We start from the raw sequence: 21,284 nt of genomic DNA, 5'->3' as shown, positions 1-21,284 counted from the left end.
TGTAGAGGCTGCAAACCTTTGTCAATACAACTGCAGCTATACCAGAGACTCTGGACAGCACAGGCACTTTGTACCTCAATTAGCATTCTGTGGTATGTGAAATATGTCACAGATGCAGCCTTAAAATCACAGACAATCCACAATGAAATTACATCTCCAAGCAAGGCCTACATACAGTCTGAAACTACTCAAAGAGCATTAAAACAAATGCAGAAAATTATTAACTCCAATTGTATTTGTCAGAGTAGCAGATAAGACACAGTGACAGCATGAAGGCATAAACACAGCAAGTTTGACTTAATTTTTTTTGATTGCAAGAACCTTGTCAAGAGTGCATTTAAATCAAGTAATTATTTTTTTTTGCCTCCTCCCAATAGTGTACTACCACTGAAATATCTTACCTGACATTTTTATAATGCCAACATGTTAACTAGCATACCTCTGACACCAAGGTATCAGGTAAGTTTCTGTAAAGCATCTACCACTCCATTGAATACACTATATGTCCTTTGCCAGTAAGCCTGCATCCCTGATTTGTATTATGCAATCAATTAGCTCATGTTTTTTGAAAGCCCAGAAGTACAATAAGGAAAAGACATTCTAACCTGATCTCCTCATAGCAATATATAAAAATAGCACTATATTTTTGCTTAGATTAGATTTTTTACTTTACTGCCTATTAGTGAATTTCACAAAATACGATGAAATTCAGGTTTAACACTTGCACTGTCACAAACTCCAGAACCCTCTACAGTAAAATTCAAGTCTACTTTGTCTAAAGCAAAGCAAAGCAAAACAAACACTCCGTGGGATAACTGACTGATTGCTCAATACATTTATTCATAAGACAGTGTACAGCAGCATTTTGAAACATAACAACTCTCCCCTTTGTTTGGAGTCTCTGTGCCTATATGCAGATATAAAGAAAAAGACACCCATTTCCCATGATGAGATGGGGCAAAAGATTTGCTTTCTTGCTCCCAATTTCTCCTATCAGGCAGGTCTGTCTATGCTGCTCAACCCCTCCCCCACAGCTGATTCCTGCTAACAACATAAACATCTTTCCCATAGATCTTCTCTGTTAAAACGGAAGAAGTGAAAAATAATGCACTTATCTTTTTGGATTTGTCAGTCCTATCCTCAAATGGATTTTATCGTCCAGTGCTCAGCACAAATACAATTTCTTTCAACTCCATTTATCTTCCTCAGATACAACAGGATTATATAAAAATCTTTTCTTCAGTCTTTACCAATATAACAAACCTCTTTCTGCCTTTTTCTGCACCTGTTGTCCATGCAGAAAATCTTAGCTTTGCTTTCTGAGCCACAGCAAATTAAATGAGAACTCTTAGTTTTCATCAGCAACTGAAACCTTAACTGTGGATAGTTGATCCAATTTCTGAAACAGGCCATCACCAGAAATTCCTGTTGGAGGGATTAAGAAACTTTCTGCAAATACAAAAGATTGTTGGTTCTTCCTGGTCCTGGTTGATCACATAATTTATTGTTGATATTTCAAATTCTGAGAAGTCTCATTAAAGCACACTTTATCCTTTCTTTCTTTAGGTGAGCTCTTTGCATTATAACTGGCACTTTATTTCACAAGCCTGCCATGCAACTACTACATTTAAAAATAACTAGTGGGAGCAGGGTCCTATGAAGAAATGGATCATCTTAGGTAACAAAGCTCTCACTCAGGAAAATAACACACTTGCACTTGAAGTGGCTCATTATTTTACCACCTGTCTTTCAAAGGCTGTAAATCCAGAGTAATAGCTCCAAAAACCCCCTTAGGGGACTGGTCCAAACCTGGATCCAAACATGGTTGAGTAAGCAAGAAATCATTAAACAAACGAATTATGCTTTCATTTGCACATGCACAGGGTTGGAAAAGATGAAAGGAGAGAAACAGAAATGCCAAAGGGATTGGAGTGACCAAAGGCAGATACACGTGTATATACATTCAGTGCAGATGCACAAGCAAACTGAAGTGTGAACAGGACTGTAGCCACTGCAATTCTCTCCTGCAAAAATCACCACCTGCTCTCAATGCTGCACCAATCCAATACAGACACGGTCATTTCTCTGGCAATAGGAACTGCAACCTTTTTCATTTTTGCCCTTAACTCAGACTGCTAACCAAAACCAGTATCTGTGAATTCCTCATCAAATGTCATGCTGAGACTGCAACAGCAACATCTACAATGTGTTAAAAATCCAATGACAAGAGCAAAGGATTTGCGCACAGCTGCCATTCCACTCTGTTCTCCGTCTGCTGAGCCTCAGTAGAATGGCATACAAGATCAAATGTCAACAATATGTTGATGACAGAGCTACATGCATCCTCATCTAGGTGAAAAGAGGCTGTCATCCAGCTGCCTACATGTCTGGAAGGAATAAATATTGGAGGAAAGACTTGGTTCAAATTTAATGCAAGGAAGACAGTAGGAAGTAGTACTGAAAAACGTTCTTATGAAATAGCAAATGACAATTTCTTCTCAGCCCATGCCCAGTTCAATATAGATTGGTAATAATTCACTTTGGCTCTCTTCCCCCTAAATGACTTGAGCAAGATGACTGCACATAAATAATCTCAGACATGGAACCATGCTTGCCATAATTTCTTAAATCTCGTTAAAACTATGCACCAAACTGCACCAAGCTAAGAGTATCTACTGTGGGGCAAACAGGCTCAAGGCTTTATCTGAACTGCAAGAGCTCTGCTCTCCAAATACTGGATCTCATATTAAACAAAACGTCCTGGCTCTCAGTTCCACATCCCATGAAGTAAAAACATCCTGAAGAGATGTCATTTGCCTTTTCTTCACACCAGTTTGCTAAAACAGACATTGCTCCCATGTTTAACCATCACATGAGATATTAACATAGTATTTTATGAAGGGTTCTAATGAGTTTTTAGTTTCCTCTGTCTTAGCAGACTTCAAGCAGACACAGCCGAATTGGTCAAGACAGCAATATAACTAAGTCTTACAACACACTATTCACTATTCCTGCATATTTCTGCATACATACTCAAATAAGTACATCTGTGTAAATATTCATGTCATCTGCACCCTCAAGGTTGTGCTGCATTTTTCAGTGATATTGAATACAGCTATTTTTTACAGCACCCTACATAAGTAGTGTTTACTAACATGGGTTTTGGATATCATCTGTTTTCCTAAAGATACCTGACAGAATCTGCCAATACACAGAATATATAAACTACTTGGTCTCAACCAGACAATTATGCTCCATGCTATTAAAAGGAGGGATTCCCTGTTTCAGTCAAAACCAGGTTCTGTTTCCATGTCCTCTTCCTAGTATAAATGTACCTGCATCTATGTGATTTTACTTCGGCCAAGAGTGAAGAGTATCTTGGGGCAGTAACTGGAACATATTATTTGCAATTCTACTTGGAGTTGTCAGAAGATCACCCTGTTGACCTGAAGATGTCAAATCTTTGTTAAAAGAAGACCCAAGGGAACACACCAACACATTCTTCAACAAAACAGCAAGAGGCTGGTACTTGTACACTATTCTTGTTCTCGGAAATATGTTAGTTCACATTAACTCTTTCACTAGATGTAATGTGTTGCAGTAAACCAGGTCCTCATATTCTCCTGACCAATTTTATTTTCACATTACCAAGGATTCTGATAAAACTAACTTGTGCTCCAGTGAAGTAGATGTGCAGGGTATTGGCTTTCAGGTTTAAAGCTTTATGACTGCAGGAGCTTGCACAGCTCACCAGAGTCAGTGAGTGACCATTGCAGACCACACTGGATACAATCTACTGACATTTGCATGAAGCTCAGAATGCAACAGCACTGAGGAAAACTGTGCATCTCTTCACATATTCTGTGCATTGTACTCATTAAGAGTTAATATGCTAGAACAAAAAAACCTTGGCTTTGTGCTAAAACTCTGAAAGTCTTTCTGTTTCAGGCTCTTCTTCTTGCAGTACTTGGAATTCTCCATCTGTTTACAATGTAAATTGTAAACACAATTTATGTAAACACAATGTCAATGTACACATACTCCGTTCCATCCAGGCTATTGACCACTTAATTGGAATGTTTTCCAAATAGCAGCAGTCTTGTCAAGAACTAATTCTGAATCTCCACAGCCTGAATTTTTTCCACATCCAAAGCAAGTGCAGCATTTGAGATGGGGATTGGTTAAGTCACTTTATCCCTACAAATTGTATGATTTGCTCTTCAGCTTCATGTCAATCAAAATTTTTATCACCTACCTCAATTTTTGTATCCTCAACTTAAAAGCTACTTTCAAGGTTTTATTTTAATTTGGATTCCAGTAATCGTGTTTTGCTGATATTTCCAACTTATCTTCCTCTGGGTAGAATGAAAAACATTGAACATTGCAAGGGCATTGGCATTTGTGAATGCCAGAAATAAAACTACCTTCTGGCTGCCTTTCTCACTAGTACCCACTGCTATCAGACCCAGGGCAGTATGATCCTTTTCCCATGTTTCTAAGGACTTTCAGGTCCAAAAAAGATTGTAACTTTATGTTCTTCTAAGTCCTTTAACATCCATATATGCTTGGAAGCACATGGAATTGAAAAATCACCCTAAACCGAACAGCTTGGAAACAGACATACTTTATTTAGAGACAAATTCCACCAATGTTTTCAAAACAGGCTACAAAACCTATCTGTACTCCACATTTGGAGTCCTGTCTCCAAGCTTTCTATCTCTGAAACTCAAATTGCAGACAATTCCCAGCATCACTGCTATGTTTACCACCCCCAAGCTAGATACCTGCTAAAAGCAATTCCTTCCCTGTACTCTCCAGCTAGGAGATACATTTCAGAGATTTGCAAAAAAATCCCCCAAGAACACAAGTAACAAACACTTGATGTTCATGCATACCCCTCCTGTTAAAAGTCAACACTACTAGAGAGCTTTTGTTTTTCAGACTGAAGTTTAAAAATTATTCCTTAGCAAAGCCAGGTTTCCATGTGAAATGCTAATCAGGCCAATGTGAAGGGAGTGAACAGAAAAAGCATGAACCTCTAGCTCACAACTACCACATTTGATGAGAATTCATGACTTTATTTCTGAACAAAATTCGTAACTGCCAAATCACGACAGCCCTGACCTGTTGTGAACTCTACCCAATCTCTCTGAAATACTAGCAGCAAGATGTATACAATGTACACTTGTATAACAAGGTGCTCCTTAGTACAATCCAAAGGTGCTGTACTTCTCAGAAAATTACATCAACAGCCAGTGGATTTCTAGTACAATTAATTATTAAAGTTTCATGTAACAAAATTCAAAACCTCTATTTTAACAGCAAGATGGAAGAAACTTTCCAAGCGATAGAAATCTGCATTTCACTGACTGTTAGTTAAGGATGTGGAAGAAAGGTGAATTTGAACCAGAAGTAATCACTGTATTGCACTGGTCAGCAGTGGCTTGGAGGCCCTGATACCAAGCCCTATTCTACCAGTTCACTGACTGCAAATCCAAAGCCATGAGGGAGGCAGGGAAGAATGCAGGCAAGAAGGAAGGAAGGAGCCAGGAAGGAAGGCAGGAAGGAAGGCAGGAAGAACTGTCTAACAACTTACAAGAATTCTCAAAGAATATAATGCAGCATTTCTTTTGGGAGTTTTGGAGTAGGGTATAATTAAAATATCCACAAAATATTGCTTCAAACATGGCTCTGACTCATTTTTAATTAAGAGTTTGAGTAACAAGTGCTTTGTACTAGAGGCTGTTGGCAGAGAGGCAACAAAAATGCTTTCTGATTCTCTCTAAGGTGCATATTAAATTAGATATTAAATAATACAGTTTCACCAGGTTTCCTAAACCTTTTTGTACTGCATGTTGGCCAAGCTATAAACAGATTTTTACTCAACTGAATATGAGTATGTCAGCCACTGTAAGTGCACTAAGAATATTATGAAGTTTCCTACTTAAAACTCTATTTTCATTTTGCATGTCTTGAAAAGTATTATAAACTTATGAAACAGTCTTACTGCAAAACTCAAGCCAGAAGGAATACCTGTGGTGGATGCACTAATTTTTACAACTACATGGAGAAGTAGTATTTATGAAATTAACAGCTGTATGCTTTCTAAGCTTGGTCCTATGGACTGTACAAAGACAACCAGCAGCACACCAAAATGCTGAAACAATACTCAACAGGAAGGTTCTTCAACCAAATTAATTCAAACTGATATAGCTGTGACCCTGTGACACATGCATAAAGCTCCAAATCCAAAGCTGTCAGAAATAAGACATTTTTAACATCTTTAAACATGACTTGGGAAAGGGAAAACAGCAATATAGTTAGCAAATCCTGCTAGACTGGATGGAGTTTAAAACGTGGGGGAAAGGTTTTTGGAAGCTATAAATATATGTGCAAGAAAGATGAAAAAAGCAACCTTTAGAATACATGCAATCCATCTGGAGGAAAAAAACCCCAGAATTACAGCAGATGAGAAAGACAGAAGTGCAGTGATGTGGAGCAAGTCTGAAAAGCAGGAGTAGGAAAAAATTGTACAAAATTTTCAATGCACCAAAACAGCAACCCCCCAAAACCTGACCCCCCACCTCAATGGTTTCCAACTGCATATGCAAAGGCTGTTGTCCAAAAGAAATAGAAAAAAACCTACCCTCTGTGGGCTTCTGTACTTATCACATTATATACATTTTAACACATCCCAGAACAAGGGAAAAAAAAATGAGAGAGAAAAAGAAAGAAAAAAAAAAGAAAGGTTTTTTGGAGAGAATTCAAAAGAGAAAAAAAATGAAAGCTGGAAGATTAAATTACAAGAGAAGATTAAAGAATACAAAGCATTACTTCACTAAATGGTGACTAAGAGCAGGGGTATAAGCATTTGAAGACATGGAGATGAAGAAACATAAATGAAACATTTAGACAGTGAGCTTGCTGATTTAGCTGGCTACAGAAAAAATGTCTCCAAAAGTAAGGGCTAGAAGCCATAGCAACTGGAGTTCAGAGCAAATGTAAAGGACAGATGAGAGGAAGACGTGATATCCCCTAACAGGACTTCTCTGTCTTAACTTATGATATGGTAAAAAGACTGTGGGAAGGGCTACTCCAGTTTCTGGCAGAAAAAAATATGCATTTCACTTGGATCTTAAAATAGCTGATAAAGAAACAGTACCAGGGCAAACTAGATTTTTAAAAGTATCTAACAGGATGCTAAATCCACGTACTTTGTGATCTTACATCTACACAGCTTTCACTAACTGCACCTATAAACCAAATTGTATTTTTTTGCATAAATACACTTTCATTTCTGTCTCTTATTTTGAGGGGCTTATACCAGAATGGCAGCTCAGAACCAGGTCTGAAGAAGTGCTCACTGGCCCATCAAAGAACCACTTCATCATTTATATTCCCTTGCCTTATAATATGGAGCAGATGATGACAATAAACAAGAATTTTATATATGCTGGTAAAGTGACTCTCTCTGAAGCACAAACTGTCTGAAAAGCACCTACAGAATCCAAAGGAGAATCAAGGAATTACTCCCAGTGACAAGTGTCTCCCCCGTGTCAGGTCACTAGACATATGCCTCACTGCAATGCTTGTACACAGGGAAAACAGTGTATGGCCAAAAGTAATAATAATTAGAGAGGCCTTCAAAAAAAGAAAAAATATTTTAGAAAAAAAAGAGACAGGAAAGATTTCTCACTGAATGAGTTTCACTAGGGTAAAATTATCCCTTAAACTGAAAAAGTTTCACGACTAGTTTTTCATCTCTGAAAACAAGTCAGCTGAATACAAGAACTGCCACACCTTGGTTCATTTCACAGCTTCTATCTTGGGACCAGTCTCACTCCCACACGGATCCTAAAGCTTCACCAGTTAGGGTTACGCCCAGGGTTTGGGTTACCCTGAGGGTTTGGGTTTAGAAAATCACAAAGCCCACAGCTCCAGGCACAATGCAGCTGCAAATGTGATGCCAAGAGGAACACAAGACTGCCACAACATGGCTCCCTCCAAACCTTTCCACTCATGACCAACCACAGCTTGGGGCTGCTTTTACTCCTGTGCCTAGGGTACCACCTAGGGTTAGGGTTCAAAAAACCACAAAGCTTTCAGGACTAGGCATACTGCAGCTGCAAAGTCATGCCAAGTGGAACACAAGACTGCTATAACTTGGTTCATCTCACACCTTTTATCTTGGAATTAGTCTCACTCCCATGCAGATTCTAAAGCTTCGCCAAGGGTTAGGGTTACACCTACAGTTTGTTGTACGCCTCAGCATAGGGTTTAGAAAACTATAAACCCCTCAGCTCCTGGCACTCTGCAGCTGCAAATGTCATGCCAAGGGGAACACAAGACTGCCACAACATGGCTCCCTCCACTCCTTTCTTCTTCAGACCATCCACAGCCCAGGCTGATTTCACCCCTTCACCTAGGGTTAGGGTAATGCCTAGGGTTAGGCTTCAGAAAACCACAAAGCTGCATGGTCTAGAACTTGAATCCAAAACAAATTTCAGCTTTAGAAATGACTTAGTTCTGACTCCTTAACTCTCTTTGTGCATTATGAACAGGAGAACTATCATGGAACAGCTGTTGTGCTTCACTCATTAAGAAAGTAACACACACATGTTCTCAACTCTGCCAGGTAGTGAAAAGATTAAGTTTTCCCTCAGGTACTAAATGAGTCAGAGCACATCATGGATCAGCTGTCCCAAAAAGCTGAAGAACATAAAGATACTTCCATTGCCAAAATATGCTTACATATAGATTTAGAACTAACTAATAAATAGCCAGCAAAGCCTGTTGGGGAAAAGCATGATCAACTGCAGTTTGCAGGTATGATACAAAGTTAGGCTCCTACCCTTCCTGAAACTGCTGGTGGCTGCTGTCCTAGAGGTTAGTTTCTTTTAGGAAGGACAGAAAATGATCCTGAAGCCTCAGCTGATATGCTGCCTCAGCAAAGCCAACTGTAGTACCACAAGCAAGATTCATATCACCCAAAGAAATACAAGAGACCTACTAGGTACTCTGAATGATGTCTAGCCCTAGCAATGTATTCTACAACATGCAATGCATTTGTTTGTCATCAAATTTGAAACAAGAGGAAATTTTCACCGTTCTGTTGTGCTTATATTCTCCTGCCACATTTGCATACTTCTGCAATAAATTTCCTCAGATGTTTATTAGTGGGTCTGGACCACACTACCTCTTTGTTATCATAACCCAGCAACTAAATACCAGGCTGGAGCCAAACACACAGAAACAGAATACACATATACTCACCCTCATAGAGGTTTCTCCACCATGGGGCTGTTGCAGCCTGAAAACTTGAGCAACCATGTGTTCTGTAGTGGGGTGCAGCAGGATACGTCGGGAAGCCAGTCCCACCATAACATACCTGCCCATTGGAGACAGGCTCACAGAAATGGCATTAGGTCCTATGAAGAGAAGAGGGGTTATTTCTCTCATGGGTTGACATCCTGCCCCATGGCTCATCCTCACAGCATTTTCATTCTCTTCCAGCATTCCCATAATGTATGCCATACTAATCTGATTCTTACACAGGGTAGAGAATAAGGAGACCTGCACAAGTTACAAATTTTATAAGACATTTCCTGGCTGCAGGTGTTCTGTCACTAAGACAATGAAGTTCTTCAAGGAACAAAACCTATTCTTTAGAAGCTCCCCCATACTAGCACCTTACTTGTCCAGACCATATCAGAAGCCTCTCCCCAGCAGTCCTGTGCCTTTGGCTGGCTACATTCCTGTTGCTACAATTACTGATGTTCAGGCTACTGCATTTCTTACTGAAGGCTGAAGCTCTGAGGCTCTCACACCCCCACCCACCCTGACTTCTTGCTGTATGCTTACCAAATCGCTTTGTGTAAAGCATCTCGCCCAAGTTGTGAGGCGCCAGAGAATATACAGCCAGTATTCCTTCATCAGGGAAGCCTCTCTGACTGCTGGGAATGAAGGCTGCCAGCAGCTGCCCATCAGCAGAGATATCACAGCTGGCATCATTGTAAATCTTGCAGTTTTGGACAAGCACATTCACAGAGGCTGCAAAGAAAGACATGAATAGTGATTAAAGTACTAAGGTTGAACAGAATAAAGATTTAAACTTAATGGTGGACAGTGGACAGTACATGCAAAAAGGCACTCAAGACATTTAGCTTCCTCCAAAATCTTAATACCCTGATTAATGTATAACTTGCTCCAAAACGGAGATAAGGCACTGCAATGAGCCCAGGAAATTAAATTTACTCACCTCCTGAAGCCTTCAGCCAAGAAATAGTAGCAATTGCACTTCATCAAACCCCTCCCTTTGTTAAGCATAACAGTATCCTTTGCGAAGGACAGCACAGTTTAAACAAGCCTCAAATGATGACACTGACAAACTCCAGCAGCATTCTCATTAGAAACAGTACACCTTAATTCGCTTCCCCTTCTCTTGTGGGGCGCCTAGTTCCCGCTCTCCTCATCTCCAATAAACAGGAGATGAGTGAAAAACTCCTCCCTGCAGATACAGACATTAATTTCTGACAGCTGATTTCTACACTCATCTTGGATAAAGTCAGTGAGAAAGGGCAGACACTTCTCCAGCCAGTCCTCCATTTAATTACTCCAGTATTTGAGATAGTCACATGTATCAGTGAAGTAACTGTTCAGCAGACTAGTGAGCAACAATCCACAAAACAATAGTTTTACTTTAATCCCTGCTGGTAAATTGCTGGGTTACCTCATGCAAGTGTTTTCCCCTTTGCACCTTGCATATGAAGACTACAAGCTCTAGTACAATAAGGTTCCAGGGTCTCTAGGCACCATCTACATCAACAGTTCAGGGGTGCCTTGTTACATGGCTGGAGTGATGTTCACTCTACCAGCCTAACCTAAATGTGCTTCTGTTTTTCAGGAGGTTTGAAGCTCAACCTGTATGCACTATTTTTGGGATAGGGAAATCCCATCTCACATGTTTGAAGCTACAGCACCATGTAGAACACTGTCGATTTCTACAGTCCAGAAAGGATCTAAACCATCAGACTATGCCTAGCCCAGAAGAGGCCTTAATGTGTTCAGCTCCAATTTGCAAGCAAGGTTTTGAAAGGCACTTCTTAGTCTAGATTCCTTATTAGTTTAACAAGTATCAGTACCAAGAATGCTTTGTGCATATTTCTGAAAATCCAAACTTGCAAATTAAATTAAGGCTGTAACACAGTATTTCAACAAATCATACCCTTTGTTTCCAACACCTGTGTAGAACAAAGCTGCATCAGGGAATTGCTATGAGAAATTACTGTTGTCTAGGTCACTTTCCAGCCAGAAGAGTTTCCCAGCCCAGTACATGCCATGGCTGCATAGATGTTTGCAACAGCACAAAAAGTAGACATGAGAAGGAAGCAGACAGGACTGCCCTTAAAGCATTGCTGATTTAAAGCATGCACTGAATCTCATCTTTAATTCTTCTGGTCTCAAAGATATTCTCCTGGGAACTGCTTTCCTCTGTGGCTGAGTATCAACTTTTATCTACTGTTCCATTTAGGAAACTCTGATGAAAAAGAAGACAAGGATTAAAAGTGGACTATGTAATTACATTCTGTACTAAACCACCTACACCTGTACCCTAAATTTATTCCAGTCTTGAAGCTACTAAAAACAGTAATTTTCAACCTAGTATAAACAGAAATGTCCTGAATAGAAAAAGGTAAATAATTGTAGTCACTATCAAGGCTGCAATACCAGCACATGAAATACACATGGCCCCTAAAGAACAGGTGGTTCAAAAGATGACAAAATTCCCGAATGTTTAGTCTGGTTAGTTGAACAGAAAGACAAGAGAATAAAGATTATACTCCTGAATTAAAAAAAAAAAATTAAAATGTGCCCTTTAAAAAAAATCTAGCCTTTATTTATATCACAACAAGAGAAGATGGGCATCAACACAAGAACTGCAGAATGTGCTGTGAACCAACTAAAGGATATATGACAACAGATTGCACCACCATAACCCCAGCCCAACTGGGAGGATTCCTGCTGAGTGACTCATTCCAAAACCAGTCCTATTTATTAGCTTTATCAATGGGCTAGGCACACAGTGGAGCTGGTTGATGAATCCTCTTGATGAAGTTGGGTAACTTCATTAACAGAGCATGACCAGACCACACAGTGAACTGAAGTACAGAGAGATATAACAGAAGGGAAATGAAAGAATTCTAGGTTGTGTTGACATTTACAAACTTCTGCTTCACCTAGGAACTTGAAAACATGAGAGAATCAACTTTGGTTATTGTGGCAAAAAATGAGCCATCACCCAGTCATAACAGTGAAAGTGACAGCAATCTTAAACTGCACTGGGGAGCACAATTCCAGCAGAAATATCAGTGCTGATACACAGCCTTGTGCCAAGATCACATGTGGGACCCCTGGGCACACTTTGGGCCAGCCATGTTCAAGAGCATTAAAACCCTAAATGATAACATGTCCAGCAAAGAAGGTGACTGGGGAAAATGAAACATGAATTTTATGTTCAAACAAACAAAAACACCAGCCCTGGTTTTTTTTTTTTTTTTGGGGGGTGGGGAAAAGGAAATGGAATTGTGTACTGTTTTACTGTGTTTTCAAAAACTACAGAAAGTGCCAGAAAAACATCTGTTTTCTACAAATAATGTTGAAAACTGACCACTACCCAGGTAAGTAGGTAACAGAAGCATTGAGTTTGGAGATTAAAAGGTTTCAACAAAAAATAGCAATATTTCTAGAACAGTCTTTTCAACAGACACAAAAGAAGCAAAGAATTTAAGCAATTAGAAGATGGAATATTAGGAACTACAGTATGTGCTTCCCTAAGGCAGCAGGCAGCTTGTCTGCTTGGACAAGGGGTCCTTTCTCATCAATTCCTTTGTAGTGGTACTCTAATCAGCAGTGATCCAAAAAACTGGGAGAAACAAATAGGGGAAGGAGAACATACTAAAAAAGTGAGTATTGGGACTCTCACAGATACAAGACTTTACTTAAAAGAGAGGCAAGCAAGAAGACAGCAAACAGAGCAAATAAACAGCATGCATGCAGAGCATTTGCTGGAGATACAACTATGAAACATCACCACCACCAACTGTGCAAAAAAAAACTTTCATTATTGGAAAAAAAAATATAGTCCAATCCATTTTTGGGGGGTTTAAGAACTGCTCTCTCTTATTCCTATTCAGCAAGATACAAAAGTTTGTCCTGCACCTCTGCTGTCTAGCTGCAGTTTCCATGAGACAGCCATGGCTTCTCAATATTCTTAATTACTGTTATTTGATGTTCAATATTAGAAGTCACAAGACCATAGACTTGCTTCCTCAGAGCACAAGTATGGGTGCAATTAAATCCTAGAATGGTTTGAGTTGGAAGGGACATTTATGATTACATAGTTTCAACTGTCCTCCCAAGTGCAGGGACACTTTTGACAAGATCAGGTTGCTCAGGGCCCCATCACACATGGCCTTGAACATTTCCAGCAATGAGGTGTCTTCCTCATTTACCATATGTCTTTTTAAAACAATGTTGGGTTTGGATCACCAGACACCTGGGTCAATCATATAACACATGTTCACTCATTTTCTATTACAGGATTTCTCCCACACACACCTGCTCCTTTGCCAGTACAGCACGGAGGTTTTTGGTGAGCAGCCCACAATGAAGACCAACATGAAAGGATATCATCTTATTTTTAAAGTTTATTGCATATGTTGAACGTCTCTTAGCAAAACATAGTATGTGAGCCCTCCTGCCAAAAGAAAGCTAATCTTTTCATCTTGATGTGTGCTTGGAACATAAAACATTACAAAGCTGTGCTTAACAGGAAAGAGTACTATTTTTTTTCAGTCTTTCATTACCTGATTCACACTGGCATTATGGTTCTCTGCTTTGCCCTCATTCATGAGTCATGAGGACTCAGGCAGCACCTACATCTGGAATCAAGAGAGCTACTGTGCAACCAGAAAACGTCTATAAGTGACAGGTGGAAATCTCAGCAAGGTTTCATTTTAAGGACAGCATTTACAAGGTTCTCAAGAGATGAGAAAGATAAACATACCCATGCATTTGACAAAGTCAGAGGCTATTTTATTTCTTTGAGCCTGAGGCCCGATCTGTGAAGATGAAGTCAATAAAGAAGATTTTTAGAGGAAAATTACTGCTATTTTTGGAAAACTACTTGCAAGAAGACTGCCCTTTCATCTCCTGTTTTCTTTTGTCGTTAATGCAACCACAGAGCTGACAGAACAGATCAAAAGAAACATCAGAGAACAAATTAATCAAGCTGTTGTGCCAACTTGGACATTAATTATGCTTGAAGCTAGAGAAGGCCTGGAATGCCAGCAGCAATAGCACTGTTTGCCAAAGGAAAACTGTGCTGGACACACCACCACCTCCTAGACACCCTTAGAGATGGCACTCTCTTAACAGCTGCACCTATTTTAAAATTTGCTTAATTTTTTTTTTTCTTCTACTAAGTTACCCTGCATTCCACTATGGATCACTAAGTATTGATTAAATCACCTTCCTCAAGACCCAAGCAGTGTTAGAACAGGACAAATTTCTGATTCCTAAACAAGACCAGTTCAACACTAGAAACTGCCAAGAGACTGAAATTATGAGCAGAGAGTAGCATGAGAAAAACACAGTAAAAAATATGAACAACAGAGAAAGCTTTCAAATATTTTACTGTGAAAAGCCTATATTCTACACTGTTTTCAATACTTAGTTGCAGGAATTTTAAGGATATGCAACACTCACTAGAAGAATATTAAATAAATGCAGAAATAGCATTGTCTCTGCTGTCAAATAAATTCTCCGCCCCAATGCTGATATGACTGACAATTTCAATATAAGACCAGGTCATGTTTATTTCAGAGCTATTAAAAGCAAAACTGGCAAAAGGAGAGAAGAAATCTGAAGCTATCTTTTTCCATTTTGCAATTAACAGAGAAAGACAGGGCTGAGACTAAAATTCCACAAGTCCCTGCACAGCCATTTTCCCAGGACTTCCAGGATCAGCTTTTGTGTTCCTGCTGGACTGAGCCTCAGTGAGGTTGCTGCTGCAGAGCCACATCCTGAGCCCAAGGCTTCCAAGGGTGCTGGGGCCCAGACACTGAGATCACAGGACTGCACTAATCACGCTGCTGTCACTTACTCAGATGCATCCGCTTCAGTGGAAAACATCCTCCTTCCAAGCTATCCTTTCTTTGTTTAATTGTTACAGGAAGAAGAACTGCTCAGAGATGGAGGTTGGCCACAGAGTCATTGCTTTGATGGAGAGAGGAGCTGGCAGGCAGTCCCAAACTTCAGCTGCATCATTTCATCTGCCTGAACTCCTTAACCACTTGTGTCTTAAGCCAGTCCCAGGAGGTACAACAGCCCCCTCTGTGTAAGTAGATTATCTCACAGGACCACCTCTGATTTACAGGAAACAATGGGAGGAAAAAGAGGAGCTACCGAGGTCACAGCTTTATTGGGAAAACGGTTTATTTCCAATATCATAAAGAATCACAAAAACTCATCCAACCCACCACTCCACTGTTACTCCTTTGAGAATGAGACTCATGAACACTCTGAGTTGGAAGGGACCCACAAGGATCATCAAGCCCAACTCTTAAGTGAATGGCCCACATGGAGATTGAGCCCACATCACTGATGTTCTCAGCATCATGCTCTACTATCTCTAAGTCATGCACCTTGCCAAATATGCAGCCTTCCTTTGTTCTGTGCCTAGGCAAGCTTGGCAAATACCTGGCTTAGTGTAAGCACAGCTGCTACATCTTCATACATCCCTGCTACACCCTGGCAGAAAGAGATAAGGCTAACAGACTAGAAATGCCAGGATTTGGCTTGGCATATAAAAGAAGAGTAAAAATGAACATTTCCAAATGGCCAAAAGACAAAATGGACAAACCAAGCACTATGAAACACAGCATGGGGAGTCAGAAGGGCTGGGGATGGACTTGTAGCTGGAATGTGGCCACAAGAAGGGCACAATGACAACAGAAACAATACCCAATTTCCAGCTAATTGGAAGCTTTTTCAGAATAAAAGCATTTTGGTAGGTGAAAAGGAGAAGATTGAAACACTGATGTATTGAGCAGCAGATGGTTCTTAATTTCTATGGGATTTTATAAATTATAAACAAACATCTTATGTTGTTTTTGTTTTTTTTAATTAACAGCCTTCTCCTCAGCAGCCAGATGAGGCAAAAAAATAAGCTATGAGCAGCTGAAGCACTCTCCAACCACTCTACAATTGCAGAGAAGTCCCAAAGAATTTAAGTTTCTTCCCCATCTGACTTCATCTTTATTCTGTTCCAGACTGGCAGGAGCTCCAAAACTATTGCCACCATGTGGCAAAACTTTGCCTTCAGCACCAATCCTTACAAGAAGCTGGGAGGGAACATGGTGCAAACCCAAACTGTTCAGAGGGATCTTCCACAGCACAGAGCATCGTGCCCAGTGTGTAAACTGGGGAGTTGGTTTGGGAATGGGATGGGCATTGGTCAGTGAGTTGTGCATCACTTGTGTTTCTTGGCTTTTATTCCCTGCCCCACTTCTCCTCTTTCTCCTCTTGCCCCTCCTCACTTCCTCTTTTCATTACTACTATTGCTATTGTTATCATTAACTTTATTTCAGTTATTAAACTGTTTTTATTTCAAACCTCGAGTTTTACCTTTTTCTGCTTGTCCTCCCTATCCTGAGGGGCCAGGAAAGAAGTGAGTAAGTGGCTACATGGGGCTAAACCATGACAGCCAGACTGGATGGAGCTTAGAGCAACCTGATCTATTGAAAGATGTTTCAGTTCATAGAAGGGGAGGTGAACAAGATAGTGTTTAAAACTCCATTCCAGACAAAATTATTCTTGGATTCTGTAATTTTGATTCTCTGCATCTCTCCTACTATAGTGTCACCATACATTCACTTTCTGTGGGTTCTTCAAGCAGCAGGACACTACCCCACAGACACATCTATTGGCAGATAGGCAACTTCTGGAAAAGCAGAATGCACAGAGCTGGGACTGTGAGACTTTTGCTCAATTAATTTTAGTGACTACTTGTGAAAGCAGAAGTCTTTCTGAAAACAGAATCCCTGTCCTCCCTAAAAAGTCAGTCCCTTGAAGTAGAACCCAATCTCCTTTTGCTGAGAAATCAAGCAGTGAGTCACATATGCACAGAGATGGCCTAAGCTAAAAATCACTTGCACAAAGAAACATTCATGAATATCTACCTCCTATCTTCACCCCAGGCTGCCACAAACATTTCTGCAGCTGTGCAACAGCTATATCAGGACAGCATTCTGGGTTAAAAATAGCCTTTCTAGTCAAGTTAGTTTTAGCCTGAGAATGTCATTCTTTGGTCAGCTGACCACAAGTATCAAACATTCTTGTGCCTGCATAAGAAGTCTTTTCCAAAGCAAGAGCCAGCTCATGCCATAGAACACAAGTGAAACTGTGGTTTAATTTTCACAAAATTAAAGAGAAAACGAAATCAGCAATATTGCTCAGATTCCTTTTCCAGAAATAGCTTCTGCCTGAGAAACAGGACAAATCACTGCTTTTGCAAATGACTATAAGGTACATCTATTTCCCTGGGCTTGCAACACTAGGGTAAGCAACAGACTAGGGTCCTGATTCCCAAAACGTATTGCAGCACTTGAACACTCACTGATGTCAGTAACTTAAGAGAAATCAGACACAGTTCATTAGCAGGTTCTAATTTAAAGGTATAAAGACATTATTTCTCTAGAAACTTGTTAGTAAGAGAATACAGACATTAAATATAGAATTCTAAGAGAATGGTACATGCCCACAAAAAGGCTCACAAAAAACAAGCCCTACTTACACATGCATTTGCTGATTGCAAGAATACACAAGGTAGATATAGTGGGAATAGCCCTACAAACTTTTAGTCAACTTCCTCAAAAGACTAGGCATTTTACAGTTCCCAATGCAACATGATAAACAAGACCTGCAACATACAGCTGCCTTTGAAAGATCCTAGAACTTACCCTAGCTCTGGTTAGCATAGACTTAAAATAAGATATGTGTGTCTTTTCCAACTCACCATTGCTGATTTCAGGCAGATCAAACTTAGTGAAGTCCCACCACTGGAGCCGATAGGTGGTGTTGGCAATGTTGCTGGCCACAGCTGACTGCCCATCCCCAATCACAGCACCTGCAGAAAAGGGGAAAATAATTAGCAATTTAACCTCTACAAGAATAACCAGAAAAAAATCTGGGGAGACAAAACCATAGAAAACCTTTCAAAATCCAATACTCAAAACTCTATATTCTTAAAGAAACCTTATTTACAGAAATGGAAGCACATCTTCAATAAGCCACAGAGTACAGGAAATTAACAGGAAAGCATTTCCCTGCAATACATTTCTGAAAGAAAATAAAGTTGATAAAAGATAAGACTTGCCCAGAAACACAAGGCAGAAATCCTAATCAATTTATTTGGTGCAAATTCATTCTACTTATCAACAGCAGTGAAGCTGTATTTTCACAGACTCAAAGTTGTCTAGTACAGCTATGAAGGCAGATCAGAATACAAACTGAGTGAAAGCAATGCCCTGGCAAATTACACACATTTGTGGATATAATCACTGCTCCTACTGTAAACTTGACTCAGAAGATACAGGTTGCTTACAGTATTTGTCACATAGTAAGGGTTGTAACAAAATACTGGCTTGGAAGACCTAGAAGCTGGCCCTTTGCCACATCGTGTGGCACAGCCCACAGCAGGCAAGGGCTGCTCTGACTCCAGGCAAACACCATGACCCTTGCTAACTGCCCCAGGATTTGGGCAGCAGACCAAAATCAAAAGGCTAAGCACAATTCTTCAGAAGCTATCATAAAGAATCTATTTTTCCCAGCACAAAGGAACAGCACCTGGTTACTCAAGTCAGCACACATTGAGACAGCTGAGATGCATTAAATGGGCTTCCCAGGGAGACAAATGGAGATGAGACAGTTCATCCATAATAGTACTACAGTCAAAAATGTCAAGCTATTTGCAGTCTCTAATGCCTTCATGGACAGGCAGGCTATGTACTACACACACATCCTGGCAACCAAAGAAATCCAGCATAATAGAATTTGATAAGGGAGAGCAATGGAAGATCACTCTCAAGCACAAATGACTAAAAGCAAAGCCTCCAGTGTCTATGCAGCCTGGATTTCAGCATCTCTGCACTGTCTCCAGTGGGAAGTACACAGCAAAGTCAATGCCTTCAGTCTCCTGGAAGGGCTGGCTCAGGACTTTGTAGCCACAGTAGCAGTAATAGAAGAGACATCACTTTGACAACTCTGTCAGACCCCTGCACAGAGTTAAGAGCTTGCTAACTGCTAGTAAGTTACACTGGTGTGGAGAAAGATGGAGAGAGTAGGTGGCTGGATAGTTACTTTTCCTATCAAATCCCACAAGACCACTCAGGCATGGGTAAAATAAGAAAGAAACCCAAAATGCCTGAATACACAAACAGGTTTTTTGCTTTCTCAGCAAAAGAAAGAATGAGGTGGGCAGAGCAAAATAAGTAAGCAAATTCTAAACTGGTGTAGATAAATAAATACATCCAGAAAGCTGCTTGAGTACTGATTTTTGGTTCTAGAGAAAGCTCAGAAATATACCAGGAATAAGACTTCTGAGCAGACAGCTTTACACGGTGCACTCAGCTCTGTCAGGTCTCCAGCAATCAACCAACCTCCATTGTACATCTGCTCCATCTCTGTACCTGCCTCTGTCAGTGCATGGATCACTTGGAGAGCAGAATTAAAAACATTTCCATTGCTGTAACATATGCCCAAGGCCTTGTTCTCTATATCCCTCAAAACAAAGGGCTCCTCTGAACAGAAGATATGGACTGGAGAAAGCAGATTCAACGAATTAATGCAATTACACTTTGCAAAGAGAAGTAGAAGGACAATTCAATTTTATGTTGCTTCATCTTCAAAAGTCTTCTCACTGCAAGCCTGGATTTGGTACACAAAGGAAGCTCTTCTGTGTCTTGCCTTCAGCTCTCAGGAAGAGAAAAACAGGCACTCTACAAATGTGAAGCAGTGGGACTTCCTGCAGGGAAACAGTAACTAACATCACCAGCAAGGTAGGACCTGCCTTATAGGACCGGGTCAGGCAAGAACACTCTGTAATGACAGGCAACAGAAGTTCTACTGAGGGCACATAATTCCAAAATATTGATCTTATTACAGATGACTATTAGAAAGTTACATCATCTGTTCTGCAATGAGAACAACCTTCATAGGTGTAACAAATAATATATAAAATGGAGAAGAACATACCTTAGGAAAACAATTGTGCTCTCCCTCTACATCAGAGAAGCTTAGCAAAATCACTAACTGCTCCACAAACAGTAAGTTCATCTGGCTCATACAATTGCTGCACCTACTGCTAAAAGTACCATAAAAGCAGCTGGCAAGCAATTTGATTTTTTTTCTGTAAAATTTCTCATCTTCGCATCCCTTTTCCTGTAGCCCTCAGGTTAGTTACGGTGTTCATTTAAACCTTGCATCCTCTCCACCTCCAAAGGCAGCCACATGATATGCAGAGAAATTAACAATGGAAAAAAGCAGTACTGCCCCATCTACAGGACAGCCCCACACAATTTCAGAGACAGCCCAAGTTATTGAGTAACGCTAATGCTTCAGGTAACAGATACCTTTATCAAAAAGATCAGAATACAGGCAATACAGTTCTTAGTGTGAATGGTGCATCTTCAGAAAAATTTGGTCTATTTCTCAAAGGTTTCAAAACAGTGTAGCTAAAACTAATCAGAAATCCATGATCTACATATTTTATTAAGTAATTATCTCCACTTACACTGATTATGTAATTGAAGAGTGCAATTATTAAATTAGATCTATATACATATAACAGAGTGGAATATCATTTGTATCACAAGTCCTGCCAGATGCCTCCCACATACACACATGCACTGTCCTACAGTAAAGATGATTAAAAACATGGAAACACTTTAGACAATGAATTAAGGGAGGAAAACACCAAAACACCCCCTAGCACAGAAATATGGTATCCTAACCTGTGTTGTCCTCTTTGGTTTATGGAAACCATTTTAGATCATGACTGGAAGACTTAGGAAAGTTAAAATCCTCACTACAGAGCTTTTGTTCACCAATGCAGCATGAGAACTCATTCTCAGCTGGCTTTGCCCAGTCAGGGTTTCAGTCTGGATGAGAGCAGAAGGTGCTGTTGCTTGTCAAGTTGTAGTGTATGTAACCTGGAGGCAAACAAC

General features: G+C 40.1%; 1 protein-coding gene across 3 annotated transcripts in view; it reads right to left on the bottom strand.

Annotated features, from left to right (window-relative positions):
- Window positions 1-21,284, bottom strand: part of AMBRA1 (autophagy and beclin 1 regulator 1) — a 128,194-nt gene that overhangs the window by 33,310 nt on the left and 73,600 nt on the right. For all 3 annotated transcript variants that reach the window (XM_079309212.1, XM_079309214.1, XM_079309213.1), the window contains 3 exons: window positions 18,077-18,187; window positions 9,862-10,050; window positions 9,274-9,428 (listed from right to left, as the gene is read on the bottom strand). In XM_079309212.1, the coding sequence (XP_079165338.1) occupies window positions 9,274-9,428; window positions 9,862-10,050; window positions 18,077-18,187 (455 nt within the window). The remainder of the gene's footprint in view (window positions 1-9,273; window positions 9,429-9,861; window positions 10,051-18,076; window positions 18,188-21,284) is intronic.

This window comes from Erithacus rubecula (genome assembly GCF_903797595.1).
Source record: "Erithacus rubecula genome assembly, chromosome: 6".
NCBI lineage: Eukaryota > Metazoa > Chordata > Aves > Passeriformes > Muscicapidae > Erithacus > Erithacus rubecula.
Note: the sequence above shows the minus strand (reverse complement) of the source record. Positions and strands in the feature narration are given on the sequence as shown.